Source organism: Kogia breviceps, chromosome 2 (genome assembly GCF_026419965.1).
Source record: "Kogia breviceps isolate mKogBre1 chromosome 2, mKogBre1 haplotype 1, whole genome shotgun sequence".
Lineage (NCBI taxonomy): Eukaryota > Metazoa > Chordata > Mammalia > Artiodactyla > Physeteridae > Kogia > Kogia breviceps.
The window spans coordinates 130,111,695-130,138,491 of record NC_081311.1 but is presented as its reverse complement, the minus strand read 5'-3'; the positions used below and the strand labels follow the sequence as shown (position 1 = coordinate 130,138,491).

Below are 26,797 nucleotides of genomic sequence, written 5' to 3'. Positions count from 1 at the left end.
TTTTATGCAATATCATGGAGAAATGTCAAACTAAAAAATAAGATCGCTTTTCAGAGAATTTCTCATGTTTTCTATTAGATTAACTCTACAGAAAAAAATTCAGTCAGAACCAATTTTCAGAATGTATTAATACTCTAGTACTTAGGAGTTAACTTATAGCACCCACATCTTTCACTCTCAGTTGAGTCTGGGTATATATTTCAACTTTACCTTTTCCCTCTCATTCACATGTTGGGAGTAGACCCTCCTATATATTTAGAAAACTAAATTCTAAATGAGAATGTTAGTTGAAAAAAAAACAAGCAATCTGGGGAAAATGTACACTGCAACAAATTACTCTCATCACATCTGACAAAGTATCAATTATAATTTACAAAAGAGAGATCTTTGTATTAGCTAACATGATGGATCTGTACTAAGAAGGTATAAAGGAAAAAAAAGATTTACACTAATGAAGTCCCACTTTATTATACCATTTGATTCCTTTATATACCAATTCCACACATACTAACTAAAATTGTGAAAATGCATTACCTAGTTGTACCTCTAATCCTTTTAAAACTTTAAAAAAACCTTACTTCAAAGGATGCTAAGCTTTCTCTAAATTTTGTAAAAATATTATGCACACTACAGGTTAACAGTCCAAGTATTCTGAAGATGAGTATAGAAGATAATCAACTGGAGAATACATATACAAAAACACTTCAAAGAGTGTACTGGAATCTGATCATGGGATGCCAGTTGCTTTGGGTGAAAAAGCACAATAGGTAGGGTAATCTTGGATTCCCAGGAACTGTTCCAGAGCCACCAATATCTGTGCCCACCTGGTATGAAGCACCCTGGAGATTGTAGGACTTTGAGAAGAGGGTAAGCTGTGCAGATGCCTGTAAAGATTTGGGCATTAAGTGCCTTCACATAGGAGCCCAGGCAGAAGTCCTAAAGCTGGAACGTGATCTTAAGAGATTGTAGCTGCTGGCGGAGCTGGCTGCCTATTAAAGGTCCATGAGGACCTGAACAAGGAGCAAAAAAAAAAAAAAAAAAAACAAAAAACTATGGCTTCTGTTAGGGACTCAGAATTAGGACTCTTTCACCACTATATTCCTAGAACTATATATAAACCCAGGGAACACCTTTTATGATCTAACAAAGCTAAAGAACAAGTAAAATTTCACACACACAAAAATCTAAAGTGTGTTTTGATTAGTAGTTAAACGTCTTCTTTTAAAAAAGTGTTAACATTAAAAGTGTTAAAATTAAGGTGATTAAATATATATTTTTATTTTAAATAAAATACCGATGGTTAAAATAACACCCTTCCAGACATTAAAATTAATTTAATTTTTAAAAAATAGGCTCTTAAAAAACTAGTGTCAGTTGCCCAACCCATCTTTCCCAAATAAATTATTCTGGTATTATTAAGCCTATAAATGAAGCTCTAATTTGGAAGAAAGAGTATATATATACTTAGGTTTTACTCTGTGGGTTTAATTTGCAAAAGTAAATTCAACAAGTCTGGGGAGGGGAAATTCCACCTACTTTCGAGATCTTCCATATGTGCCTGAAGAGTTCTTGCAAGGTTAATAAACTAGAAACAATGCAGAAAGAAATATAGTAGTTTAAATGTAGCAAATGGATTCTAAAGTAAGAATCAGTATAAGAGATTCATTTCTACTTAAAAGTCAAACATAATTTTAAACCTTTAAATAGGGGGTCTTTCTCCCCCCACATCAAAACTTACAAGCTTAAGGATATGATTTTTTTTAATGTCTTATATAATCATTATTATCTATGTAAAAATCATATATTAATCATGTAGAAATTGGGAGCAGATATAATATTCTATGAATACCGCTGTCTTCTTGCATTGTTATAATACTTCCAAAAACTATGGAGAAAAAAAATTAAACCTCTGCATTTTGGACCCAAGTGAATTTTAGTGGTCAATTAAAATAATAAATCAGTATTTTCCTGCCTAGAAGTATTACATTTGACTCTGTACTTTTAAAAAAATCCTAAAAGTGACTTCCACTTTAATATTAACTTGTGTATACCTTTTACAAAGGCATGAATTCAACACGTATTATATACTTTATATGGTTCGTTCACTCTGAAGAGATAAGTTGCCTGTTTAGAAATCAAGAGCTCTTTGCTCAAATTCTGAAAGCTCTTGATAGTTCGTTCTCTTTTCTCTGAATGATAATAATCTGTCAACTGGCTCACAGGAATAATGTTTACATGATTACAGAAAAATGTTCTACCTATATACACTGAATTGGCTATTTGATAATTTTCAAAATATAATGGAAACATTATACCTCACCATAAACTCTACTAAATTTTCATCACCAAGAGAACATCTATATAAAAAATAGTTTGAAGGATATGTTTATGAACACATTTCAAGGTACTAGTTGTTCAGAATGCTACTGTAATGAGATACAGACTCTAGTCCCTGCTGCATAAAATGGGCAAGGCAGTAGAGTATAAATTTCCATAACACTACCATTTAATTAAAAATACCTAACAAACAGCTAGCTTAAGTGTTAAATTAAGGCAATACTGTATAGACTAAATACCAAATAGTCCAGATCTTAAGTAGTTTGAAATATGGAGGCTTAAAAACTACTACACTGGTAATCTTTTACAAGATAGTAACAAATAAATTGTAGTTAATTTCCCATACTCTTTCAGTTTTTGGAGTTCAATTTAAGGTTTCTAAGTTAAAATACTGAGTCTTTTTTTGGTTTAATTAAAAAGAGCATTTTCCTTAGTACTTCCAATTCTGTCCCTGTTTTTCACTGAAATATATTCCAATCACCTTCAAGAGCTAGAAAATTACTTCTTTTTCTAAAACAGCTTTATGAGAAAATTAGGCTGCTTGATACAGAGGTAAGGCAGACAGCAATTTCTATTAAATCTACTGTACCTTTAAGAAAGATTTTAATGTAAGAACTCCCCAAAGGAAATAGACTGTGAACATATAATACAATCTGCTTTCCCAAGCAAACACTTGTTGCATCACATCCTCCCTTTTCCCCTGCTCCAAGGTTACTTACTCGGACACGTGTGCTTGGTTCATTCGTATTTCCCATCATATCAGAAAAGCTTTGTTCGCACAAGTGCAATAACACAACTAGGTAGAGACCAGAGCTGATAAACTCATACTCAGCCTTCAACAGGGAAGCAAATGAGAAAAAGAAGAATATGGAGAATGAAAAATTAATAGACAAGAGATTGACATCCAAAGTATACTGAGAAACTAGAGGAAATGTATTCACATCCAGTCTTAGTAAGAGATACAGCACCATCTATCAAACCAAGAAATAAAGTCACCCTCCATAATTTCATAATTTTACTAATGTTGTAAGGTGTACAAATAGGTGTGTGAATATCCTCTTTATTTTCAGTCTTCTTTCATGTAATATATATAAAAATGGGACTTTTAACTCATTTGATGGTAGAATGAATGCTGTGGTTCTGTAAAGTTATAATGTGCCTAACAGATTTTATTAATACAAATGGCTATAAATGTTTACTTAAAATTATCATTTCATCTATAGCTAAATCAATAAATTATACAATTAAAACATAGTCAAATGGGTCAAGTGTTTATTACATAATATAATTAACTTTAAGGCAACAGTAAATATAAAAATGAACTAATAAAGGTAATAGAGTAACTTCTTCATATCATTCACATAGAAATTTATAGTGGGTAAAAACCGTCCTTTGGTTCAAAATTGTTTTGAAGCTAAGAATACAAGCCATGAATATAGTGTTATTAAAAATCTAATCTATCCTGTAATTTTTATACAGTGAACTACCTGTAAGTTGTACCATTTTTGGCAATTAACTCATCTGAAGTTAAGAACTATACGTTCTTAGTAACAACTTCAGCAAGTAACTGGTTATCAGATTCCACAGAGCATTCAAGAAATTTGAAATTGACTTATTAAAACTTTCTTTAAATCTTCACTTACTTTTCTTATTTTTAACTTAAAAGGAAATAAATTTATGTCCTCAAATTTTTTTTAAAAAATTTTAATGTTTATCACCTTGAAAATAATGAAGCTACTGCACAATGAGGAAATAAACTGCATTAAACTAATCATTTCAAATGAGAGTAGTTCTTGGGCCCCCAGAATCCAAGATTCACACAGAACAAAGAAGTTAAAGCCAGGAAGCTTAATCAAGACTGTCACTGCTTTTACAATGACTCCACCTAATATTTCCTCACACTTAAATTATTTAAGATTGTGGGTCATTAAATCCTTGGAGAACCATGAAAACATTCCTGGTTGAATCAAAATGCCAAAAACTACCTTTAAGAGACATGATAGAGCACCTAGAAAAGGAAGAATAGCAGAAGAAAACCATCCTTTGAAACCCACTCTCATTTTGAGAAGATGAAAAAAAAAATTTTTTCTTTCCATCATTCTATTTTTACATACTCTTTCCCCTGTTCTTTAAAATACCAATGGCCCAGCTGTCTATAGAGAGACTCCTTAGGGATTTAAGACAATTCCTTGCTGAAAACACTATTCTCTTTGGACAAGTGGCTCATTAAAGAATAAAGTAATAATTAGTATGAATAGCATCTATGCTACATCAATTGCCTTAATGGCTCATTAATTAAATCAGTGATTCTTAACCTGGATCTAAGTAATCAGCTTCAAAGGATCTGGGAATCCCTTAAATCATATACAAATATTGTGTCTTTGTATATTTTGCTAGGAGTGTGATTTTAATCAGATTTTCAAAGGGTATTCATTATTCCCACATTTTAAAAGTAAAGGGTGTCCATAAAAGATCATGTTGCTTGATTCCATTTATATGAAATATCCAGAATGGATAAATCCAGAGAGACAGAAGGCAGTTGGAGGTTGCCAAAGGACGGGGGGGACAGGGAGCAACTGGTTAACGGGTACAGGATTTTCTTTAGGAGAGATGAAAGTGTCTTGGAAGTAGATGGAGGTGGTGGTTGCACAACATCGCAAATATACCGAATTGTTCACTTTAAAATGATTTTTATGTGAACTTTATTTACCTCTATCAAAAAAAGGGGGCTGTCCACTACTCCTTAATTTAAAGTGTTTTTCAAGCATTCATGCATTCTCCCACAATCATCTCTCTTTTTATAACAAATATGCTAAGCACACTTGGAGAGTACGGCTCTTGAGTCATCCTTGTAATCTCCTTTAACATCTTTTTTCCCCAGAATTTTCCTTTAGGAGGAAGAAAAGGGGGAAAATATTGAACTCTTCATTCTAACTATCTAAGCATCTCAAAATTTTTTTTTAATTTAAAGCTTCAAGAAACAAAAATTAGTGACCAAATCAATTAGGAGGAGAACAGTTATCAATAATACCCAAAAATCTGAGAAATGAGAAGAAAATATTTGAAAAAAAATTTAATAAGATCAGATTATTCATTATATGAATAGACTATAATGACACAAATACTAAAAGAAAGAGGTTTATAAACAATGTGAACTTGGAATAAAAGATTTCATAAGTAAGTTGTTCAACATAAAGTTGGAGGTAAGAATGAGGAGAGTGGAGGAAACCAGGATAGCAGAAGAACATGGGGGCAGACGGGCACATAAAAAACTATTCCTAACATAAAAAAAAAGGAAGGGAGGGATGGAGGGAGGAAGGAAGAAGATGAAGATCCAGGGCTTGGTATTTCAATCACGTTCTAGGACTAAGAGGTATTCACAACTGAGACAGCTCTTAGCATGCCTATTTGGGGACCACTTAGTACGCCTTTATTTTCACTTTTATTTTGGAACCATATAATACATTTTACCTTAATAATTTAAAACCTGTGACTTGCTTTTTTGCCTTTCACTTTCAAAAAGTTATAGGAAAGTAAAGAAAAATTATAAAATTATACCTAATGCAGTGAAAGAAAATTATGTTATTATTATTTTAATGCAGGTTTTCTGGCCATGATTTAATCTTTTCTTCAAGAGTTGTCCTTTAAGCACAGAATAGACACTTACCAAGGTAAATTAGGCAAAATATACTAACTTGTTCATTTGCATGAGCTCTATGTAGTTCATGAATATCAAAATCCTCCAGGTTAAGCTGCAACTTCTCTTTACAGAGTTCACAGGTGGTTACAGCCTCTAGTGAAGAACCTGGTAAAAAATTACAAGTAAAGCTTAATTTTGCAGGGTCTCCACAGAACATTTTTCCTCGTAGGTTTAAGCCTAGAATACAGAAAACTGAAAGGAAGGCAGGGAGGAAGAGATAGCAGGGAGACTGTGCTATGACCATAAACCAGTAATGTCTCCTAAAGTATCAATCAGGGCTTCCCTGGTGGCGCAGTGGTTGAGAGTCCGCCTGCCGATGCAGGGGACACGGGTCCGTGCCCCAGTCCGGGAAGATCCCACGTGCCACGGAGCGGCTAGGCCTGTGAGCCATGGCCGCTGAGCCTGCGCGTCCGGAGCCTGTGCTCCGCACCAGGAGAGGCCACAACAGTGAGAGGCCCGTGTACCGCAATAAATAAATAAATAAATATCAATCAGTAACACCTGATGTGCATGTCAAGTGCTACTCTGTGGTACCTAAGCCTCCACTCATTACTTGTGGTTTTTTCCCCCCTGAGATGCTCATACATTTTGATATGGGAAGCTGACAATGGAATGTTATCTGTACCTCCTACTTCCTCCTTAAGTACTCTGGCAAGATGCCAGGAAAACATGGTATCTAAAACAACTAGTTACATATACTCAGGCTAGTATCTTTAATGTGACAACATATGCTAAGACCTTCTGTGGTCTAAGAAATGTGTCTTCCCTGCAGGATAGAAGGCAAAAAAAGGAATCCACCTTTGTTCAGATAAAAACAGCTCCCCTCCGCCATGAAAAGAATGAAGTCCTTATACATGCTACTACTAAGTAAAATAAGGCACAAATAAGATACAAAAAGGACAGATGTTGTATGATTCCACTTGTAAGAAATATGTAGAATAAGCAAATTCACAGAGAAAGTAGATCAGAAGTTACCAGGGGCTAGAGAGGAGGGGGAGAAGGGTGTTAGTGCTTAATGGGTATAACATTTCTGTTTAGGGTGACTTAAAAGTTTTGTAAATAAATAGTGGTGATGGTCACAAAACATTCAGAATCTACTTAATGTCACTGAATTATATACCTAATAATGGTTAAAAGGGCAAATGTCATGCTGTATCAATATATATTTTACCACAATTAAATAAAATTCCATCTGTCCTATAGGCACTCAACATTTGGTTACTCCTAAGCTTCTGGCTCCAATTAAGTAGGTCTTGTCTAATTAAATATATAGCCATTTTCCCCCTTGTGTTTATTTTCAGACAGGGTTTTAAAATGAAAAAACATACTGAAAATTAGAGCAAGTCATGTGCATAAACAAGATAAAGATTTAGATTCAATTTAACTAACATTTACTGAGTGCCTGTTATGTGCCAAAATAGATTAGAAGTTCTGGAGATTCAAGGAGAAGTCCATAGTATTATGACCTGATGGAGAATATAAAGAATGTGAAACTTTAGAAGACTTTCTCTTATCAGATATTTATTCTCTGATTCAGAAGCAGGAAAAATGTGATGGTCATAAAATATGGACACCATATATCATTAAAACAAAGTCTTTCACATCTTAGGGTTTCATTTTTCTCTTCCACGAACAAGTGACCTACAGAAGTTATTCAAAAAGGCCATACGCAGATGGGACGAACCCATTTATCCCTACAATCTTTAATCCAGGACTCTGTCCTTTACACCCACCTCATTCAGTAGGCCCTGACTGCATTTGCCTCAACTTGTACTAGACGTATTCTATTCATCTTTGAACATCCTGTAGCGTTTTAACAGTCCATATATAGTGGCTGCCTAATAAATGTTTAAATGAATCTCTACCAGAGAATCACCTACCAGATGGGGTCTTTATGAAAATATGAGAAAGCCTTGTGGAAACTTAAAAGGAAGGTTCAGTTCTTGAGACCTTAACATTCATTTGACCATGAATACTTATTATTTATTACCTTTAAAACCTATTTAACTGAGTACTTACTATGAGTCCAATACTGTGAGAAACTATTCATAAACATCATCTCATTTGACCTTAACAACAAGCTGTTACTCAATTGTATTCATGATGGAACTGAGGCCGAACCCCAGACCTACTTAAAAATGTTTAGGAATGGATCTGAGGCATCTATGTTTTTAAAAACTCCAATGGTTAATATTCTGATCAGCAACCAGGGTTCAGAACCAATGTTAAAAGAGACTTACTCAAAATCCTATAGTTAAGTGTTGGAGTCAATATTCCAACCTAAGCATGTCTAACTCCAAAAATCCAATATTCTTAGACATATATTGTATTATCTGTTTTCCTGCCTACATAATACTAACAATCCAATTGCAAATATAACAGAAGGTGAGTCAAGTTGTTTTTCATTTTGGTAATACCTAACATTTCTGGACCCTTGCTAAGTGTCAAGAACCATGCTGAGTGCTCATTTTATCTTAATAACACCCCAGGGTGGTGACTAATAAAGCCTATGAGGCTGTCATAACACTATACAGCCAAGAAGAGGCTGCTACAGGTAAGACAGCCCATCCCACAGGTTTGGGATCAGGTTAGGTTAGAAGAAAAGATAACCCACTATCCCAAGGAGGCCTTTGCTAACCTTGCTGCAGGAAAAAAGTTTCCCACTAGCCTTGTAATCTCCAGTTTGAATAGGTTACTCAAACTCCTCCAACAGATTAACATTAAAATACCATCATACCTCACAACCTGTTTGCCTATGCTACCCAGCTATCATCATCAGACTGTCATTTTCACACAATTATGTACACTTATTACTCTGATCTAATTTCCCACCCTACTAGTCACATTCTTACCCTACGAGTAACATTTCACTAGGTCCTCTGGTACTCATAGTCTAACATTAAATTCCTCTTAACCAATCTCCTTTATGAATTATCTCTTCAACTTCAAGCCTGAACCACAGTGCCTCAAAATTGATACTCTTCTGCAGCCATTTTTTCCCCCACAACACTTTGTACCTCAGGACCAAGAAATAGGGATAGATGCCCCCTCCCCACACATATTGCTGTTTTGAAACTCTAAGTCCCTCCTCATTCATCAATGACTTTAGCAGGTCTCTTCTTTACCCAACTTATTTCTTGGCTATTTCAACATCCACATAAGACCACATTTGATTCTGAATTCCTCAACATCCTTGCTTCCCATATGACGCTTCCCCAACTAAGCCACCTACTTTATGGTCATACCCTTGACCCTGTCACTGCAGTGTACTGCACTACTCCTAAAATCTGTATTTTAAGCATCCTCTCTTGTGCACCTACAACTTTTCATCATTTTAGCTCACCTACTCTGGCAATTCTCTTCAATGTCACTGAGGTTCAAAGACACTGACCCTACCACTTCTCACTATCCACTTCCTAATGTCCTTACTCCCTCCCCCTTCCTTATTTTGTCAAATTTCTAGGCTCACCACAACTACAGCCTTACAAACACCCTTAACTCCCTTCATCATATTTGCCTGGCAAAGGTCCCAACCCCATCGAACTCAAATCCTCATCTGTATCCAAGTATCTGAAAACAGCTTCTAAAAAAATGTACATGTATCCCAATCCCACTTTTAAATCATGTTCATGGCCATAGATTTTTATGGACATTAGTACTACCTGAACACCCTGAAAGCATTTTAGAATGTTATTTTCCCCACACATGAAAATCTCTTAACCCATCCCCTCATCAGCTAAAGACCTTACTAAGAAAACAGAAGCAATTATATAGGAATTCAAGCACTCTCTCACCAAAGCAACAAACTGATCAATAATCCATATCTACACTAGCTTTCTAGAGATGAAGTACCCTTTTTCCTATTAAAGGCTAACTACTCAACTTGTGCCCTGGATCCCATCTTTCCCTTCCCTTTTCATATTTTTTTTTCTCTCCATTGTATCTCGTTAAAACTAAAAATGCCCTCAAATTTCTACTTTGAAACAAAAACAAAACAAAAGCATGTACCATGACCCCATATAACTCTCCAATTCCTACCCTGTATCTCCAATCTCCTTGACAGTAAAGCTTATTGTAAGAGGGCGTCTATGCTGCTGCTTCCCCAATCTTACTCAGCTCAATTTAATCATACAAAGACACCTCCCCACCACCGCCCCAGCACTGAAGTCACCAAGGTCACCCATGCTACCAAATCCAGCAGTCATCTCTTCGTTCTGATTTCTTTGCAGTACCTGACAGGGTTGGTTACACCCTCTTAAAACATTTTCTTCTTTTGGCTTGCACAACACTACATTTTCTCAGTTTTCTTCATACCAGACTGAGGCTGCTCCTCAAATCTCCTTCTCTGTTCCCACTAAGCATTTGAGTGCCTCAGGGCTCTGCTCTGGGCTCATTTTTTAAATATTTGCTCTTGCTCAAGTGACCTTACTTAATCTCAAAGCTTAAAATATTATGTGCTCATGATTCCTAAAACTGTTATTTTCTGCGCTAAAGCCCCTGAAACATCACACCTGTTTTGCTAACTGCCCATAACCATTTCCATATGGTTATTTAATAAACAGTTCAAATACAATATTTCTAAAACAGAACTCTCAGTTTCCTCTGCCAAATTTATTCTACTCTCAGTCTTCTTTATTTTCAGTAAATGGCCCCACCATTTATTTAGTTGCTCAAGGCAAAAATATGAGCTTCTCTAAGTGTTCTTTCTCCTTCACTCCACCACATCCAATCCACTGGCGAGTCTTACAGAATCTACCTCCAAAACATACCAGAATCCATCATCCATTTCTACCACCACCATCACCACCTCTTGTAAAGACAGATTCCTGGTTGGTCACCACAACAGATTCCCGGTTGACCTCCCTGCTTCTACTCTTGTCCCACTAAACTCCACTCTTCACAGAGCAGCCAAAATATAAATAAGATCATTTCACTCCCCTGACCTTCAGTGGCTTTCCCATAAAAATCTAAGCTTCTGACATTAACTTTCAAAGTCCTAAATGAGCTAGCCTCTGCTAATCTCTCTTACCTCAACTTACCACCCCTCTCTCTCCTTTCCCACTAATTATACTCTAGCCACGCTGGGCCTTCATTCAATTCCTCAAACACACCTAAGTCATTCCCACCTTAAAGTCTCTGTACTAGTTGTTCTGTGTGCTGGAATGCTTTTCCTGTCATTCTAGAATAGCTAGCTCCTCTTTGTTCAAGTATAAATGTCCTCACCTCAACAAGGCATTCCTTTAACACGTAATCCCCCAAGGAGAGCAAGTGCCTTGTCTGTCTGGTTCTCTATATCCCACATCTAGAACAATGCCTGGCTCCATAACAGGCACTTAATAAACAATGACTCCCTACAGTAATCTTATTGCTGCATAACAACATTAGAGACAATAAATCTTTCTCAAGGACACATAGTTGGTAAGCAGTAAGAATATTTCTTTGATTCAGAAAGATATTGCATGATGTAAGGGTCACCAACAATAAAAAATTACAGTTGCACTATACATGTATGGGAGTAGATTGTTCAGTAAATGAAATATAAGAAACACTACTATACGTTAAATTTATGAAGACTAATGCTCTTCAATGCTTTTGCTTCAAAAAATGACTGATGCTTTTGATAAGAGTATAAATTTGACAATAAATTATAACCATATTTGTTAATTAAAATGCATACATACGTGCATCTCTTGGAAAAACTGTGAAAACAAAATACATAAAAGGGTAAACCTTACCAGAGTTAATTTTGGCCTGTAACCATTTTTTCATACACTCTTGGTGGACATACTGCAAGCTTCCTGTGCACTTGCATGGCTCTATCAGCAAGTTAGAAGATGATGCAGCTGCCATCTGACAAATTCTACATAAATCACCTTCTTCTTCTTCAGAGTCCTCTAAAAGGAGGCTGGAAAAGAACGTACATTTCCTAAACAGAGCTATCAAAACCATCCTGGTTGGTCATTTCCAGTCATACATAATCCCAAACAATATCATGGTCTCTCTGGGTAGAAAAAAAGGCAAACAACAATAATAATAAACAAGAACTTCTAAGAAAAACTGTATCAATAAGAATAAAAATTATAATAAATATTTTAAAGGTAAATGAAGTAGGCTATCCTATTACTTATCTTCAAACAGTTTAAGTAATTTTGTCTTTGGTACCACAGTTTATTTTTTTTTAATTTTATTTATTTTTTATACATCAAGTTCTTATTAGTTATCTATTTTATAAATATTAGTGTATATACGTCAATTCCAGTTTCCCAATTCATCCCACCGCCATCACACCCTGACCCTGCTACCACAGGTTAAATTCCATATTTTTCACAATTTGTAAGTTTCACTAAGATTTTAATTTCTGCAGTACCATAGACTACTTCAATTCCAGCAGTATAAAGATAATGTACTTATATACCCATCACTTTTGTCCCTGCAAAACTTTTAAAAAATATTTATTTGGCTGCACCGGGTCTTAGTTGCGGCACGAGGGATCTTCGTTGCGGCATGCGGGATCTTTTAGTTGTGACATGTGGACTCTTAGTTGCAGCATGCGGGATCTTTTAGTTGTGGCATGCGGGCTCTTAGTTGCAGCATGCGGGATCTTTTAGCTGCGGCATGCGGGATCTAGTTCTCCGACCAGGATCGAACCTGGGCCCCCTGCATAGGGAGCACGGAGTCTTAACTACTGGACCACCAGGGAAGTCCCTGTCCCCCCAAAACTTTTAAGACAAGTTTGATGAATTAAACAAATACTGACTTGTGATTTTTCAATTTACATGTTAGCAGAGCCACATATGTTTAAACTGATAAGCTTTTTGTATTAAATCATAATAAAAAAAAAAAAAGAAGAGATTTAATTTTTCATTTTCCCCACCCCAGCAATGTTATTAAATCATCCTGATTTCTACAAGGGTAGGCTTTTAAAGTGTGGAGCAGTTTCCATTAAGCTATGTCCTCTATTTCACAGGCCAACATGTACTGCTTAATTTAAATGCAGAATGATCACTGTAAGACAAGTAGTTTTTTAAATTAAAATCCCTATTGCCTTAGTCCACTGCTTACGTGAAAAAGGTACTCAGTAAATTGATGATACAGAATGCTAAACTGCTACTGAAATATAACCTGGATTATATGGGTTCCAAATGAGTTTAGCAAAAGATGTGTGGAAAGAGGAACACGCGTACTTTTAGGTGACTTTCATGCCTAGGATTAACCAGAGATACAACCTCAAGCATTAACATTTATGTTTTACCTTAGATATAACTTTCTTTGGTTGATAGTTTTTACTTTGGGAGACTCAATTTTTTTACACTTTTATTCATTTAATTGTAAAGTATCTTATAATCCTCATTTTTAAGCAAAATATGTAATAAAGGAACACACACATATATAAACTCTTGTCAAAATAACCAACAAATGCTGCTTTTTAAACTATCTAACCAGACAGGGTGGTGCTGGCTTAATTAGTTTCTCTTTGGAAATCACTAAATTAATTTTTTGCCCTACTTATACTACTGCACTCAAATTAATCTAACTTTGAGCACAAGGAATATAATAGTTACTACATTACTCAGTAGACAGCTTGCAATCAGAGGGAGCTCCTGTAATAACATTAAAGCTAACACTACCAGGGCAGAGTAAATCTTTCTACAAGAAAGGAAAAAGAGCAAATTTTAAAAGAACAGTCACATGGTAACAATTTGTCCTATATAAGGAAAAGTGGAAAGATATCAGTCAATGTTCAATATCTCAGAAAGCATGCGAAGCTCCCTTTATTCCCCAGAGCAAGATTTGAATGTATTTCCTCTTAAAGACCAGAAAACCCTAAAATGATAGTAACAACTATGCTCTCCCAAAATTCCATTACATGGGGCCTTTATGAACAAGAAAAAAACAAAAACACCCAACGACCTTAGCTTTACATAAGTCTTTTCTTCTTACAAGTATATTTTACGTGTACTATCCTATCCCTTTTTATCATAAAACTAATTTTAATAGATGGAAAAACTAAGTAACTACACTTACATGACAAAATAATTAAGTTGGAGTGAAAAATCTCAGATCTTTCATCTTTTTTCCAAAGATTTTTAAGCAACTAAACTCTACGAAAGATTTCACATGAATAAAAAGATTCTAAGTCCTGAATTTAAACTGATATCTCTGTCAAAGAGTCACAATATATAAAGAATATTCAGTATACATTTGGACTTCAAAAACGAAATTTAAAAATTTGTGGAAATGATTTTATCTCATTCCAAAAAAGATTTGAAGTGAGAAATACAAATAAATGGTAAATAAATGATCTTATTTTTTTGTTATTTATTTATTTTGCTGCACTGGGTATTAGTTGTGGCATGTGGGATCTTTAGTTGCGGCATGCAAACTCTTAGCTGTGGCATGTGGGATCTAGTTCCCTGACCAGGGGTCAAACCCAAGCCCCCTGCATTGGGAGCACAAAGTCTTGGCCACTGAACCATCAGGCAAGTCCCAATAAATGATATTATTAAAGGCTGAAACATTGTCTTGATAATCCACAACGAATTGGGCCGCTTTACCAATCCCATTTAGCACTAGTCTACCTAGAAACAAGGTAAGAGATTAAGATTTTGTATATGTAAGATTTGTATATTAAGATTTTGTATATTTTATAGATACATATATGTATCTACATTTAACCAGCAAAAGCTGGTTAAAAATAACCTTTAGATTATTTCCCAATGCAATCTACACCCCCCAGTGCCCACCTCCAGTATTAATTCTCATCCATTTTACCTCTGAGCAAGATGCTAACATCTTACTGGATGTAAATTTTAAGGAAAGAAATTTCAGACATCACTCTTATGAGAAACCATTTTAGAAACAAACAGTTCTTTCTCTCATCTGTTCTTCACAGGCTTAAGACAGGTATTCAAACTTACCTCTCTTTTATTTTTTGCAGTCTTTCTGGGTCTCTTGAGGGTACACTTTTAGTTTTATCATTTCTTCCATCAGATGAACTCCAACCTGAAGGAATAATATCTACAGTGATCATAACATTGTCGGTCAAATTACTTCCAAGTGCCGGGGGCACTGCAAATCGGAATAAGGAACCAGGAAGGATCCCTGTTATTCCTGTACTTCGTCCACTGTGAGCCGAATCTGATATGGAGCCACCCGTAGCAGCACTGCTTGGTGCTGCAGATGCTTGTGGTCTGCTGGCAGTAGCCCCAAGGGGATCACTCTGTGCTTCAAGGTGAACCACTTCATTTGATTCTCTTCTAAAAATATGATGAGATCTAGATGGTATATCAGAGGTAGATATCCTTGAAGATTCATCTCGTCCCTCTCGCCTCCTCCTAGAGAACAAAGGTGTGCATCTATTTCTAAGTGAGGAAGATAACCATGGTCCTATATTTCTACCTTCAGATTCTTGGTTAAAATTTCGGGAATCTGGCTCAGAGCTATGATTTTGGCTAAGAGATGACAAACCCCATCTTCGCCGAAGAAATCGAAATCCCTGAGAAGCTTCGGATGCCCTATTATCAGGACCATCAGAAGCTGATGCTGCATTACGAGACTGTGCAGCTGTCAAGATTCTTGGAGAAATGTAAGAATTCTCAGAACTCAATGATCTCGTATTCAAGGAATCCTGACTAGATCTTCGTGAAAAAAAAGTAGATGACATACTAGAAGCTATACGTGACAGCAATCTCCTTGTTGTACGTCTACCTTCATTGTCAGAAGATTCTTGAAATGATCTTTGAGATGAGTCAACCCTATTTGAACTGCCTATAGTTGACGTTTCACCTCTATTTGAAATATAAGAAAATCCAGGCTGTATACTGCTTTGGGGAGATTCTAATTCTCTTGGAGAAAAATTTGATCTTAAAGAATTTCTACCAGAGTCCCTAGAACATGGTATGGTCTGATGTTCAGAAGGCATCTGGTGATTTGTAGATGATGTATTCAATTGTAAAGTGCTCAATGAGTTCTCTTTTGGTCTTGCTCCTTGTGAATATGAAGAAGGAACTCTGTCTTGAACATCTATTTTTTAAAGAATGGAAAGGTAGTCAATTACATGAAAAATTTGTGCATTATTAAGGTTGTGTCTATTAACCACTACTAATTACTGCCAAAATTAAACACTGGATTCAAACTGAATACTGGCATATTATAACTACACAGCTTAACTATTATTACAGAAAAAATAAACATATTTATCTTTCTATACCTTTGGTAAAATCCAATACTGCTGTATAAAGTCAGCATTAAAAATCTTTTTTAAAAGAAATGTATTATAGCTTATGAGAGGCAAACATCAATTTACCAACTTGAGGAAGGTAAAACAGTTGAATTTATTAATCAGAAATTGATATGGTAGAAGAATATCTAACATCTAGATAAGGGATTTTTAAATGGGCAAACAAATTCAAGGTAAATGACTCATAACAAGTAAAAGCAAAGTAATAATAGAGAGATAGTGTTTTGGAGATTTTTCTTACTCTGGAACAAGAACAAAAGTTATTTCATATAAATACTATCACCCTTATAATTTTATAGCAAACCATGCTAATAGTTCAAAATTTCTCCAATGTTTTATCTTTTCTTTTAAGTTAACAGCAGTGACTCTTATACCCGGTTACTCATCAGACGTAACTATGCTTTATTTTTATTTTTTTCCCAATACTGAGTCAGAAGAGAGCCCTGGAATCTGCGATTTTAATAGTACACTACTGATGGTTCTAATCAAATGGAAAGAGAAATACCAAAGCATTCCTTCATAAAGAATATTCATCCATACATCTAGTTTAACAGCTAGATTGCTACTGTGCTAATACATGGTGCCTCATGGAAGGATTAACTGTTAGGGACTAAATCAGTTCTATTCTGTACATTTTTACCCCCCAAACCGAGAAGATACAAACACTGTCTGCTAAAGCTCCTCCACCCAAAGCCAAGCAAATGAAAAGATGCTTTCATTTGTCTTAAATAAAGCAACGGCTTGCCCCAATAGGATTATTTAAAATAATCTAGTTAAACCTTTAAACAGAAATGTATTTTCTTCTCTGTAAATCAAATTCCACTTCTGTCTGCTATATTTGTCAACTTCAATGAGCACCTTTTATCTTCAGTTATTTAGTATTATTGTTTTATGGCATTTTTTTTTTTAAGGGGGCTCTGTCACACAATGGATAGTGCATTGGACTTATATCTTTTTAAAGTTTTAGCTTATGTACACTGACAGAAACAGTGTGGGTCTTTATTTCAACTAAATGAAAATAAAGACAAATTCATGTTAAACTAAAGGAATTCTAAATTATGTCTTAAAATGATGATTTCAAGTTTTAGTTAATTCACAAGGCAAATTATATTGTAGTATACAAGAATTACCAAGTATATGTAAAACATACATTCTTAAGAGTGAAAAAATTATAGGCAGACAGAATCTGGATACTCATGTATATCTAAATATTTTATATTGTTTACATTTTTAAAAGTAAAATGACAAATAAGGTTGAAAACATATCAAGCTATCCTGTATTCTAAATCTTCATAATATTCACTCCATTTATTCCTTTGTACTGTGATTTTAATGATACAAAGACAAAATGTAACATTATTAGATAAATTATGCATAATATAGTTTATACATACATGATGAAGTTGTGAAATCACCACTTCGGTGACTATAATCCATAAGATTACTAATGGAGGAATCTGCTCTCCTCTCTCTCATTAAGTCAGTTCCAAATGATCCAAGTACCACTGATGAAGATCTGGGAACTTGACTATGCCTCCAAGAAGAATCTTTAAATAATTGAAAAAGTCTTAATTCAGAGAAAGCTTTCAAGGTTTCTGATGACAACACATCTTCAGTATTACACAGAGAGGTAATTATGGTCTATTACAGTAATCCCCAGTTACATAGTTGCAATCAAAAGCAAAACCGAGCAAAACATAAATTATTTACCAGTGAAATAATCACTTATAAACTTATCTCCTACTCAAACATATCCTTCCCTAATACTATAATCTACCCCCATCTAGGATGTCAATGTCTCACTCTCTAGAATATCTGACCATACAATATAAACATGACGTAAAATGATTAGAGAACAAAAATATAAAGCTTGCCAAAGATGCAGAATTTCATGAAAAGTCGATCAAAGTGATGCTGGAGAACAGCTAAAATCAAAATCAAAGCCATCTTGAAATGAAAGAGGTTATACTATAACCTACACTGTAGGTTATAATACTATTTTGCCAGAACTATTATTGCCACCATATTTGGTTCATTCTTATGCTAAGTAGTAATGTATCCTTGCAATTATAATCTAAACTTTGTTAGATATGACTTCATTTAAAAAGAAATTAAAAATTAAGTCTCAAAACTTTCCCCCCTCACCATTTACCTTGAAATTCTGGGTCTTCCTCTCCCAGTCCTAATAGCCTTAATAATTTCCCTTCATTAAGGGAAATGACCCAGAGTTAATGCTATGCCTTCACAGACCAGAGGAGAACAAAAGTATCTCTACACAATGGTATTTGTCTACAAAGTTAAGGTCAGTCTGCTCTTACCCATCACACTACTCTTAAAATCCTTCAGATGGGCAGTATCTTTCCCATGGAGGTCCTGCCTATCGAAATAGAAAGGAATCGCTTACACTAATTCAATTAGTAGTACATATGCATTTTAAGATTTTATTCTCCAACTGTGTCATCACAAGTTTTATCTTACCTTAAAACTATTTCAGGCATTGGCCACTGTTTCATTTGAAGAGAAGTATAAGTGAGGAAGTACCTCTCAACAAAAGATCTTTTCAATTTGTGCAACAGATGTGTGCCTGTATCTTAGTATCTGTGAGTATAAGATACTAAACATGGAGCTTTATGCATAAGTCTTTCATACCAGAGTGGTAAAGTGACTTGTCCAATGTCACATAGTTAGAGGACTAGAACCATAGCTTTCTAACTCCTTGTATAGAACTCCCACTAGATTACCACCAACTATTTTTTGTTAAACTAAAGAATTTCTACATTTTCTGAAAATATGTGTTATATAGCACAATGTTTATTATTTACAAAAAATAGGCTAAGGAAACATTTTTAACATGTATCAGTAAATCTGGCTTTCTTAGTAACAATTTAAAAATTTACCTCCTATAATAACCAGCAGAATACATGTCACTTTTACAAATTTTATTACCATATGTATCAGCTATTCTAATTAATTAAAATCTGCTAATACCCTGTTTGTGTAAGATATCTGTACCAAATTTAGAACAAAAATCCAAGATGAAGAGTTAATTTCAGTTCTAGCACTAACTTAAGGTAAGATTTTGGAAACTCCGCTCTATTTCTGACCCAGTCTTATGTGCAATCTACTTGCTTATTTTAGTAGTACACTACATCTTGGGAAAAGGGTTTTTGTCCAAAATACATATACAGTGATTTATATTTATACAAATTTAATTATTACCTGATACTGCATTTAAACCATGTCCAACACTTCTCCCAGCTGAGGTAGATGTACAGTTTGTACAGGAAAGTTTAGGTCTTTTTGAATCATGATCCCGTTGCTGGTTTTGCGATCTTGAGCGTGCTCCCTGAGTTATCTCAGACTCACTATACCATGTAGACTGAAATGGTATTGCAGATGCTGATGCTGATGTAGACTGTAAGTTAAAAAAAATTTTTTAAAGGAATAATAAAACACTTGCAATTTTTAAATATTAAATTTAAATATTACATTTAATCTACAGTGCTCTAATAAATCCCCAAGGACCATTCATTCCTCACAGACACAAATTTTTCTACCATGTAGGTTTTTCATAGTCTTTGTTCCCTTCTACCACTTGTCCCTTTACTTTATACTGTAATTGTACTTTGCTAGGTAACCAATCTGATTTAGATTATGTCTTCTATGTAACTGAATATAAACACTAGTCTAGGAAACACTGAAGAGTAAAAACTTTATATGTAATCATTTTGTTCTCCTCGTTTAATATTAACCTTTTGAGGAACCCTGTTTCCTCTTCTTAGAGATAGAACACCAAGAAAGGCATTAATATAGAAAGTGTGAATACTCCACTATAAAAATAAGATTTTCAACTAATATAAAATGTATCTGGATCTTATGTCCATTCTCAGGAATACAGTAAAACACTACAAATGGTACTAAAAAAAACCCCTAATATATGGAATTTCTTCATCAGTGAAGGAAGAAACAGCTAAAACTACATACTGTAAAACTCTAAGCTCAAGGTTTTCTCTTTAAACATATAATTATATGTACAACATGAAATAACAGATGTTACGATGTACAAATACACACACACACACACACACACACACAGACCAAGAAGGACAAATTTGGCATATAATCTCTGAATTGCTTGAAGACACTTACCACTAACATAAAAGTTATTTCTAGGAAATAACTTTCATTCTAGGAAATAAAGGAAAAAAGACATTTATAAACCATTTTACATGTAAGTAGATGGTAAGTAGTTCATTTTATTGAAGAATATTAAAATGAAACAACGTTCTTTAAAGTGTTATATTTCTTGACAAAAGAAAAGTTAAAAATGGAATGTTATCATGGGCCATAAATTCAGTCTATATTAACCTAGTATTATAAACATAAGAGCCCAAATAATGTGTTCCAACAAAGAGTTTTAGAGTACAGATAAGCAAATAAATAGGTATAATATAAATAAGTACTGTAATAGGAGATATGTTGAAAGTTTTACAGAAAAGAAAAAACTATGTCTGAGGAAAGCAGGGGAGAATTCATAGGTGATAACTGGAGTTCACTGAGGAGGCAAATGAGGAAGGAGATTATAGACAGACAACACAAAAAAGATAAAAAGATGTCTTAACTATTCTGCCATGGGAATTCTTCTAAGGCATCACTACTTACTTGATCTCCGATTATCTTTTAATTATGAGAAGCATACTGCATGCATTCAGTGAACTGTATTAGTCCATGGTAACTCTACAGAATAAACTGTGCACATACATGGAAAAGCAGAAGATGCAAAGCTGAAAAAGTAGGAATGGGCATATCAGGATTTCATCCATCCCTTGCCCATTCAATATTTTGCTAATTAAACGTAGAACTCCTCAGCTTAGCACAAACTTGGTCTCACAAGTCTTTCACACCAAGTTGTCTACAGAGCCCCCAATCAATGAACTGGAATAGCACATGAGATGAAATTCATAAGATATTTCAAAATGAAATCATTTTATGTGCCACTGTCAAGGTATCAGGGACTTAATCCTGCAGGCCAGTGGTTTTAAGACCTTTGAATATCAAAGACCAAAATATTTTTTTAAATGGTTTGATTTAAAATTTAGAAAGAACTGCCACTTTTGACAGGTAAGGAAAACGAAAATAGCGAATACCACCTAACCCCATCCCCAATCTTTTAAAAAGGGCATTTTATATGCTCCTAAAACAAGAACATAACAGAATAAAACAGACTTGTAAGGTGAACAAATTTTACTTGTACAAAATTCCTAACTTGTCTTTATTTTTCTCATTTTGCATGGACTGGACAAATTGTTATTGAATAGCACCTCCACAAATAAGACTTTAGGAGCTACTGAAGGAGGTAATACCATCAGATCAACTACTTAGAAAGATCTTAAGAGCACTGTGGAAGGTTAAAAGAGTGGGATGGACAAAAAGTGGGCAAATCAGGAAGTCACTGGACTAGCAAGAAATGCTAGTAATTCCCATTACTTTCGTTCCTTGAGATGAAAGTAATGGGAATAGAGAGCCATTATAAAAGATAAAAATTCATCAAATTTAGATACAACATGAGAAATGAACAAAAAGTCTATAAAGCCACTCCACAGTTTTCTGGCACTGGCCACTAGTGAGATAAAGACACACTCACTGTTTGGTAATTTTCATGACTCACAACTCTAAAAGGTAGCCTATATGTCATCCCAGAGACAAAAATACTCAGTATAGGAGAGGAGAAATAAAGTTCTGACCCATTTTTCTGCTGGCTTAAATTCCAAATCAAACTTTTCCCTGGTTTCTACCAATCCAATTTTGTCCACTGTTCAAATATTCTCAGTCTGAAGCAATTAGCTTTTTTCCCCTCTGAATTCTTTTAACAATAAAGTATGGGGTTCATTTATACACTATCTTATCTCTTTTGCTATTTAAAACTACTGGTGGGGGCTTCCCTGGTGGCGCAGTAGTTGAGAGTCCGCCTGCCGATGCAGGGGACACGGGTTCGTGCCCCGGTCCGGGAAGATGCCACGTGCCGCGGAGCGGCTGGGCCCGTGAGCCATGGCCGCTGAGCCTGCGCGTCCGGAGCCTGCGCTCCGCAGCGGGAGAGGCCACAACAGTGAGAGGCCCGCATACCGCAAAAAAAAAAAAAAAAAAAAAAACTACTGGTGGCCAAACGAAATCAGGCAGAGTCTGTCTCCAAAGTACACTTAAGTATACTGCCTTGCAGACACCGGACGTATAAAAAAGTACTTTTGGGGTTGTTTACACTTCTTAGCTGTTATGAATAATGCTACTATGAACATTTGTGTTCAAGTTTTGTGTAGACATGTTTCTAATTTTCTTGGGTGTAACTAATGGGTCATATAATACCTCAAAGTTTGACTTTTAGAATATTTAATAAACTGTTTTCCAAAGTGGCTGTACCAGTTTAAAACCCCACAAGCAATTTATGAGGGTCCAAATTTCTCCATAACCTTGTCAACTCGTTATTGTCTCACTTTTTAATTTTATTTTAGCCACATTCTAGTGGATATGAAGTGGTGTCTCATTATAGTGTACATTTGTATTTCCTAACGGCTGATGTTGAGCATCTATTTATGTGTTCATTGGCCACTTATACATCTTTGGACAAATGTCTATTCAGGTTCTTCACCCATTTTAAACTGGGTTTTTTTTTTATTGTTAGGATGTAAGAGTTCTTTACATAGTCTGGTTACAAGTTCCTTGTCAGATAGCATATCGTTTACAAATATTTTCTCCCATTCTGTAAGTTGTCTTTTCACTCTCTTCATGGTATCACTTGACTCACTAGTTTTTTAATTTGGTAAGTCCAATTAATCTTTTTGCATTCATTACCTCCAGACTAAGAACATACACATGAAAATAAGAAGTGGATAGAATTATTAAATATCCATTCAAGTTCCATGGAATTCTCTCCCATTTTCACTAAATTTCCAGTCTCTACCCCAAATAAGTAACAGATTTGGCTCCTGTAATAAACAATTTTTATGAGTTACTCTCAACTCAAAATATCTGTGATTAGAAAGGAAAATTGTATGGTATGTGCAGGGGGCTGTCTAGCCCAACCAAAGTAGCTGAATACTACTTCGTGTATCTGAGAAATCATATTAAACAGTTTGAAAACTTAACGGATGGAAGGGAAGTTTACAAACATTCTGTAACTACTAGCAGGCATCCAATTTTCATTTTATTTACTTATTTATTTTTATCTTCATGATACTTATTTAGGTTGCCCTTCCAACAAGAGGTTTTAGGGAAGGACAGTCAATGAAATCATTATTTATTTACCATTAGTATTGTATAAGTCAGTATTTGCATTCAGAAAATAATTACTTCTAAAAAAGGTTAAAAAATATTCCCAATGCAAATGCCCTTAAAACAGTATAGCAAAAAAGAACCTTAATGAGAAAATATTTGTAAATCATATGCCTAATTAGGAACTTGTAACTAGAATATATAAAAACTTAAAACTCATAACCTGAATCAAGAGTAAGCTTTCAAAACAGAAAACACCAAGCCCACATGGGTTCACTGGAGAATTCAATCAAACATTTAAGGAAGAAGTTATACTAATTCTCTACAATCTCTTTCAGAGGAAAGCAGCAGAGAAAATACTTCCTAACTCATTCTATGAAATGAGTCATCCAGCACTACCTTAATTCCCAAACCAGACAAAGACATAAGGAAAGAAATCTATAGAGCATTATCTCTCATGAACACAGCTGCAAAAATCCTGAACAAAATATGAGCAAATCGGGAAGTCCCTGACAGTATAGTGGTTAAGACCTGGTGCTTTCACTGCTGTGGCCTGGGTTCAATCCCTGGTCAGGGTACTAAGATCCTGCAAGCTGTGTGATGCAGCAAGAAAAAAAAAAATAGCAAACTGAATCCAAAAAAGTACAAAATTCAATACCCCTTTATGATTAAAAACTCTCAGCAAACTAGAAATAGAGGGTAACTTCCTCAACTTGATAAAGAATGCAAAGAATGTACAGTTAACATTATATTTAATGGAGAGAAACTCAAAAGCCTTCACACCAAGATCATGTACAAGGCAAGGACATCCTTTCTCACTGCTTTTTTCTTCTTTTAAAAACTGACATATATTGATATATAACATTATATCAGTTTCTACTGCACAACATAATTATATATAGACACACATATATAATGACCACCACAATAATTCTACTTAACATTCCTCACTACATAATTTTTTCCTTGTGATGAGAACTTTTAATATCTACTCTCTTAGCAACTTTCAAATACATAATACAGTATTATTAATCACAGTCACCATTCTGTACACTACATCCCCATGATTTATTTTAGAACTGGAAGTTTGTACCTTTTGAGTACCTTCACCCATTCTATACTCTGCTTTGGGTAGTACAGATATTTTAAGAATATTAATTCTTCTAATCCATGAGCATGGAATATCCTTCCACTTGTTTGTGTCTTCTGCGATTTCTTTCATCAATGTCTTACAGCTTTCAGTGTAGAGGTCTTTTACTTCCTTGGCTAAACTTATTCCTAAGTATTTTATTCTTTTTGATGCAACTGTAAATTGGATTGTTTTCTTAATTTCTCTGATAGTTCTGTATTAGTGTATAGCAACACAACAGATTTTTGTGTATTGATTTTATATCTTGCAGCTTCACCAAATTCATTTATTAGTTGTTTTTTGATGGGATCTTTAGATTTTTCTATATATAGTATCATATCATCTGCAAATACTGATAGTTTTACTTCCTCCTTTCCAATTTGGATTCCTTTTATTCCTTTTTCTTATCTGATTGCTCTGGCTAGGACTTCCAATACTATACTGAATAAAAGTGGCAAGAGTGGGCATCCTTATCTCATCTTGCTCCTGATCTCAGAGGAAAGGTTTTCCACATTTCTCCAGTTAGTATGATGTTAGCTCTAGGCTTGTCATATATGGCCTTTATTACAATGAGGTATGTTCCCTTGACACCCATTTTGTTGAGTTTTTATCATAAATGAATGCTGAATTTTGTCCAATGCTTTTTCTGCATCTATTGAGATGATATTATTTTTAGCCTTCATTTAGTTAATGTGGTGTACCACATTAATTAATACACAGATGTTGAACCATCGTTCTTGCAAGCCAGGGATAAAATCTCCCCTGACCACGGTATACGATCCTTTTAAATTATTGCTGAATTAAGTTTGCTAATATTCTGTAGAGGAGTTTTGCATTTATGTTCATCATGGATACTAGCCTTTAATTTTCTTCTCTTGCAGTGTCCTTGACCAGTGTTGATATCAGGGTAATGCTGGCCTCATAAAATGAGTTTAGGAGTGTTACTACCTCTCTTCTATTTTTTGGAAGAGTTTGAGAAAGATTGGTATTAATTCTTCTTTAAATGTTTGGTAGAATTAATAAGTGTTCTGATCCCAGACTTTTTTTGTTGGGAGGATTTTGATTACTGATTAAATCTCCTTACTCATTACTGGTCTGCTCAGATTTTCTAATTCTTCATGACTCAATCTTCGTAGGTTTTGTGTTTCTAGGAATTTATCCATTTCTTAGAGGTTGTCCAATCTTTTGGTGTATAACTGTTCATAGTAGTCCCTTATGCTACTTTTTATTTTTGTGGTATCATTTGTAACATCTCCTCTTTCATTTTTGATTTTATTTATTTGAGTCTTGTTTTTCTTGGTGAGTCTAGCTAAAGATATGTCTATTTTGTTTATCTTTTCAAAATGCCACCTCTTATTTCACTTATCTTTTTGTCTTTTTAGTCTCTATTTCATTTATTTATGTTCTGATCTTTGTTATTTTCACTTCACCACTCTTTTTTCAACACAGTACTGGAAGTTCTAGCTAATGCTATAAGGCAAGAAAATAAAGTAAAAGGTATACAGACTGGGAAGAAAGACCTTACTTGCAGATGACATGATTATACAGAAAATCTGAAAGAAAAACTCCTGGAACTAACTAATAATTATTGTAAGGTTTCAGGATACAAGTTTAATATACAAAAGTCAATTGTTCTACTTTATAACAGCAATAAAAAAGTAGAATTTGAATTTGAAACTAAAAACTCTTACAATTCAATAATAAAATGACAAATAACCTTATTTTAAAATGAGCAAAAGATCTGAATAGACTTTTCTCCAAAAATATAAAAATAGCTAATCAGCACATGAAAAAATGCTCAACATCATGAGTCACCAAGGAAATCCAAATCAAAACTACAAGATACTACACTTTATACCCAGGACAGGATGGCCAGAATCAAAATGTAAGATAAGTACAGGAAAGGATGAAGAGATCAGAACTTTCCTGTATAACTTCTGTGGGAATATAAAATGGCCCAGCCAAATTGGAAAACAGTGTAGCAGTTCCTCAAATAACTGAACATAGAGTTATCGTATGTATGATTGAGCAAATCTACTCTTAGGTATATATCCAAGATAACTGAAAACATTAGTCCACAGACAGACTTGCACATGAATGCTTACAGCAGCATTAATTCATAATA

At 34.7% G+C, this 26,797-nt stretch overlaps 1 protein-coding gene across 3 annotated transcripts in view; it reads right to left on the bottom strand.

The window, feature by feature from the left end:
* Positions 1-26,797, bottom strand: part of MARCHF7 (membrane associated ring-CH-type finger 7) — a 48,069-nt gene that overhangs the window by 1,102 nt on the left and 20,170 nt on the right. The window contains exons 3-10 of one of the 3 annotated variants that reach the window (XM_067026156.1): positions 19,497-19,692; positions 17,672-17,824; positions 14,956-16,060; positions 11,773-11,942; positions 6,033-6,142; positions 3,057-3,170; positions 1,537-1,585; positions 854-1,010 (exon numbers count right to left, since the gene is read on the bottom strand). In XM_067026156.1, the coding sequence (XP_066882257.1) occupies positions 937-1,010; positions 1,537-1,585; positions 3,057-3,170; positions 6,033-6,142; positions 11,773-11,942; positions 14,956-16,060; positions 17,672-17,824; positions 19,497-19,692 (1,971 nt within the window). In that variant the 3' untranslated portion in view covers positions 854-936. Of the gene's footprint in view, positions 1-853; positions 1,011-1,536; positions 1,586-2,834; positions 3,171-6,032; positions 6,143-11,772; positions 11,943-14,955; positions 16,061-17,671; positions 17,825-19,496; positions 19,693-26,797 lie in introns of those variants that run through there. The other 2 variants (XM_059055356.2, XM_067026155.1) reach the window with 2 other exon arrangements.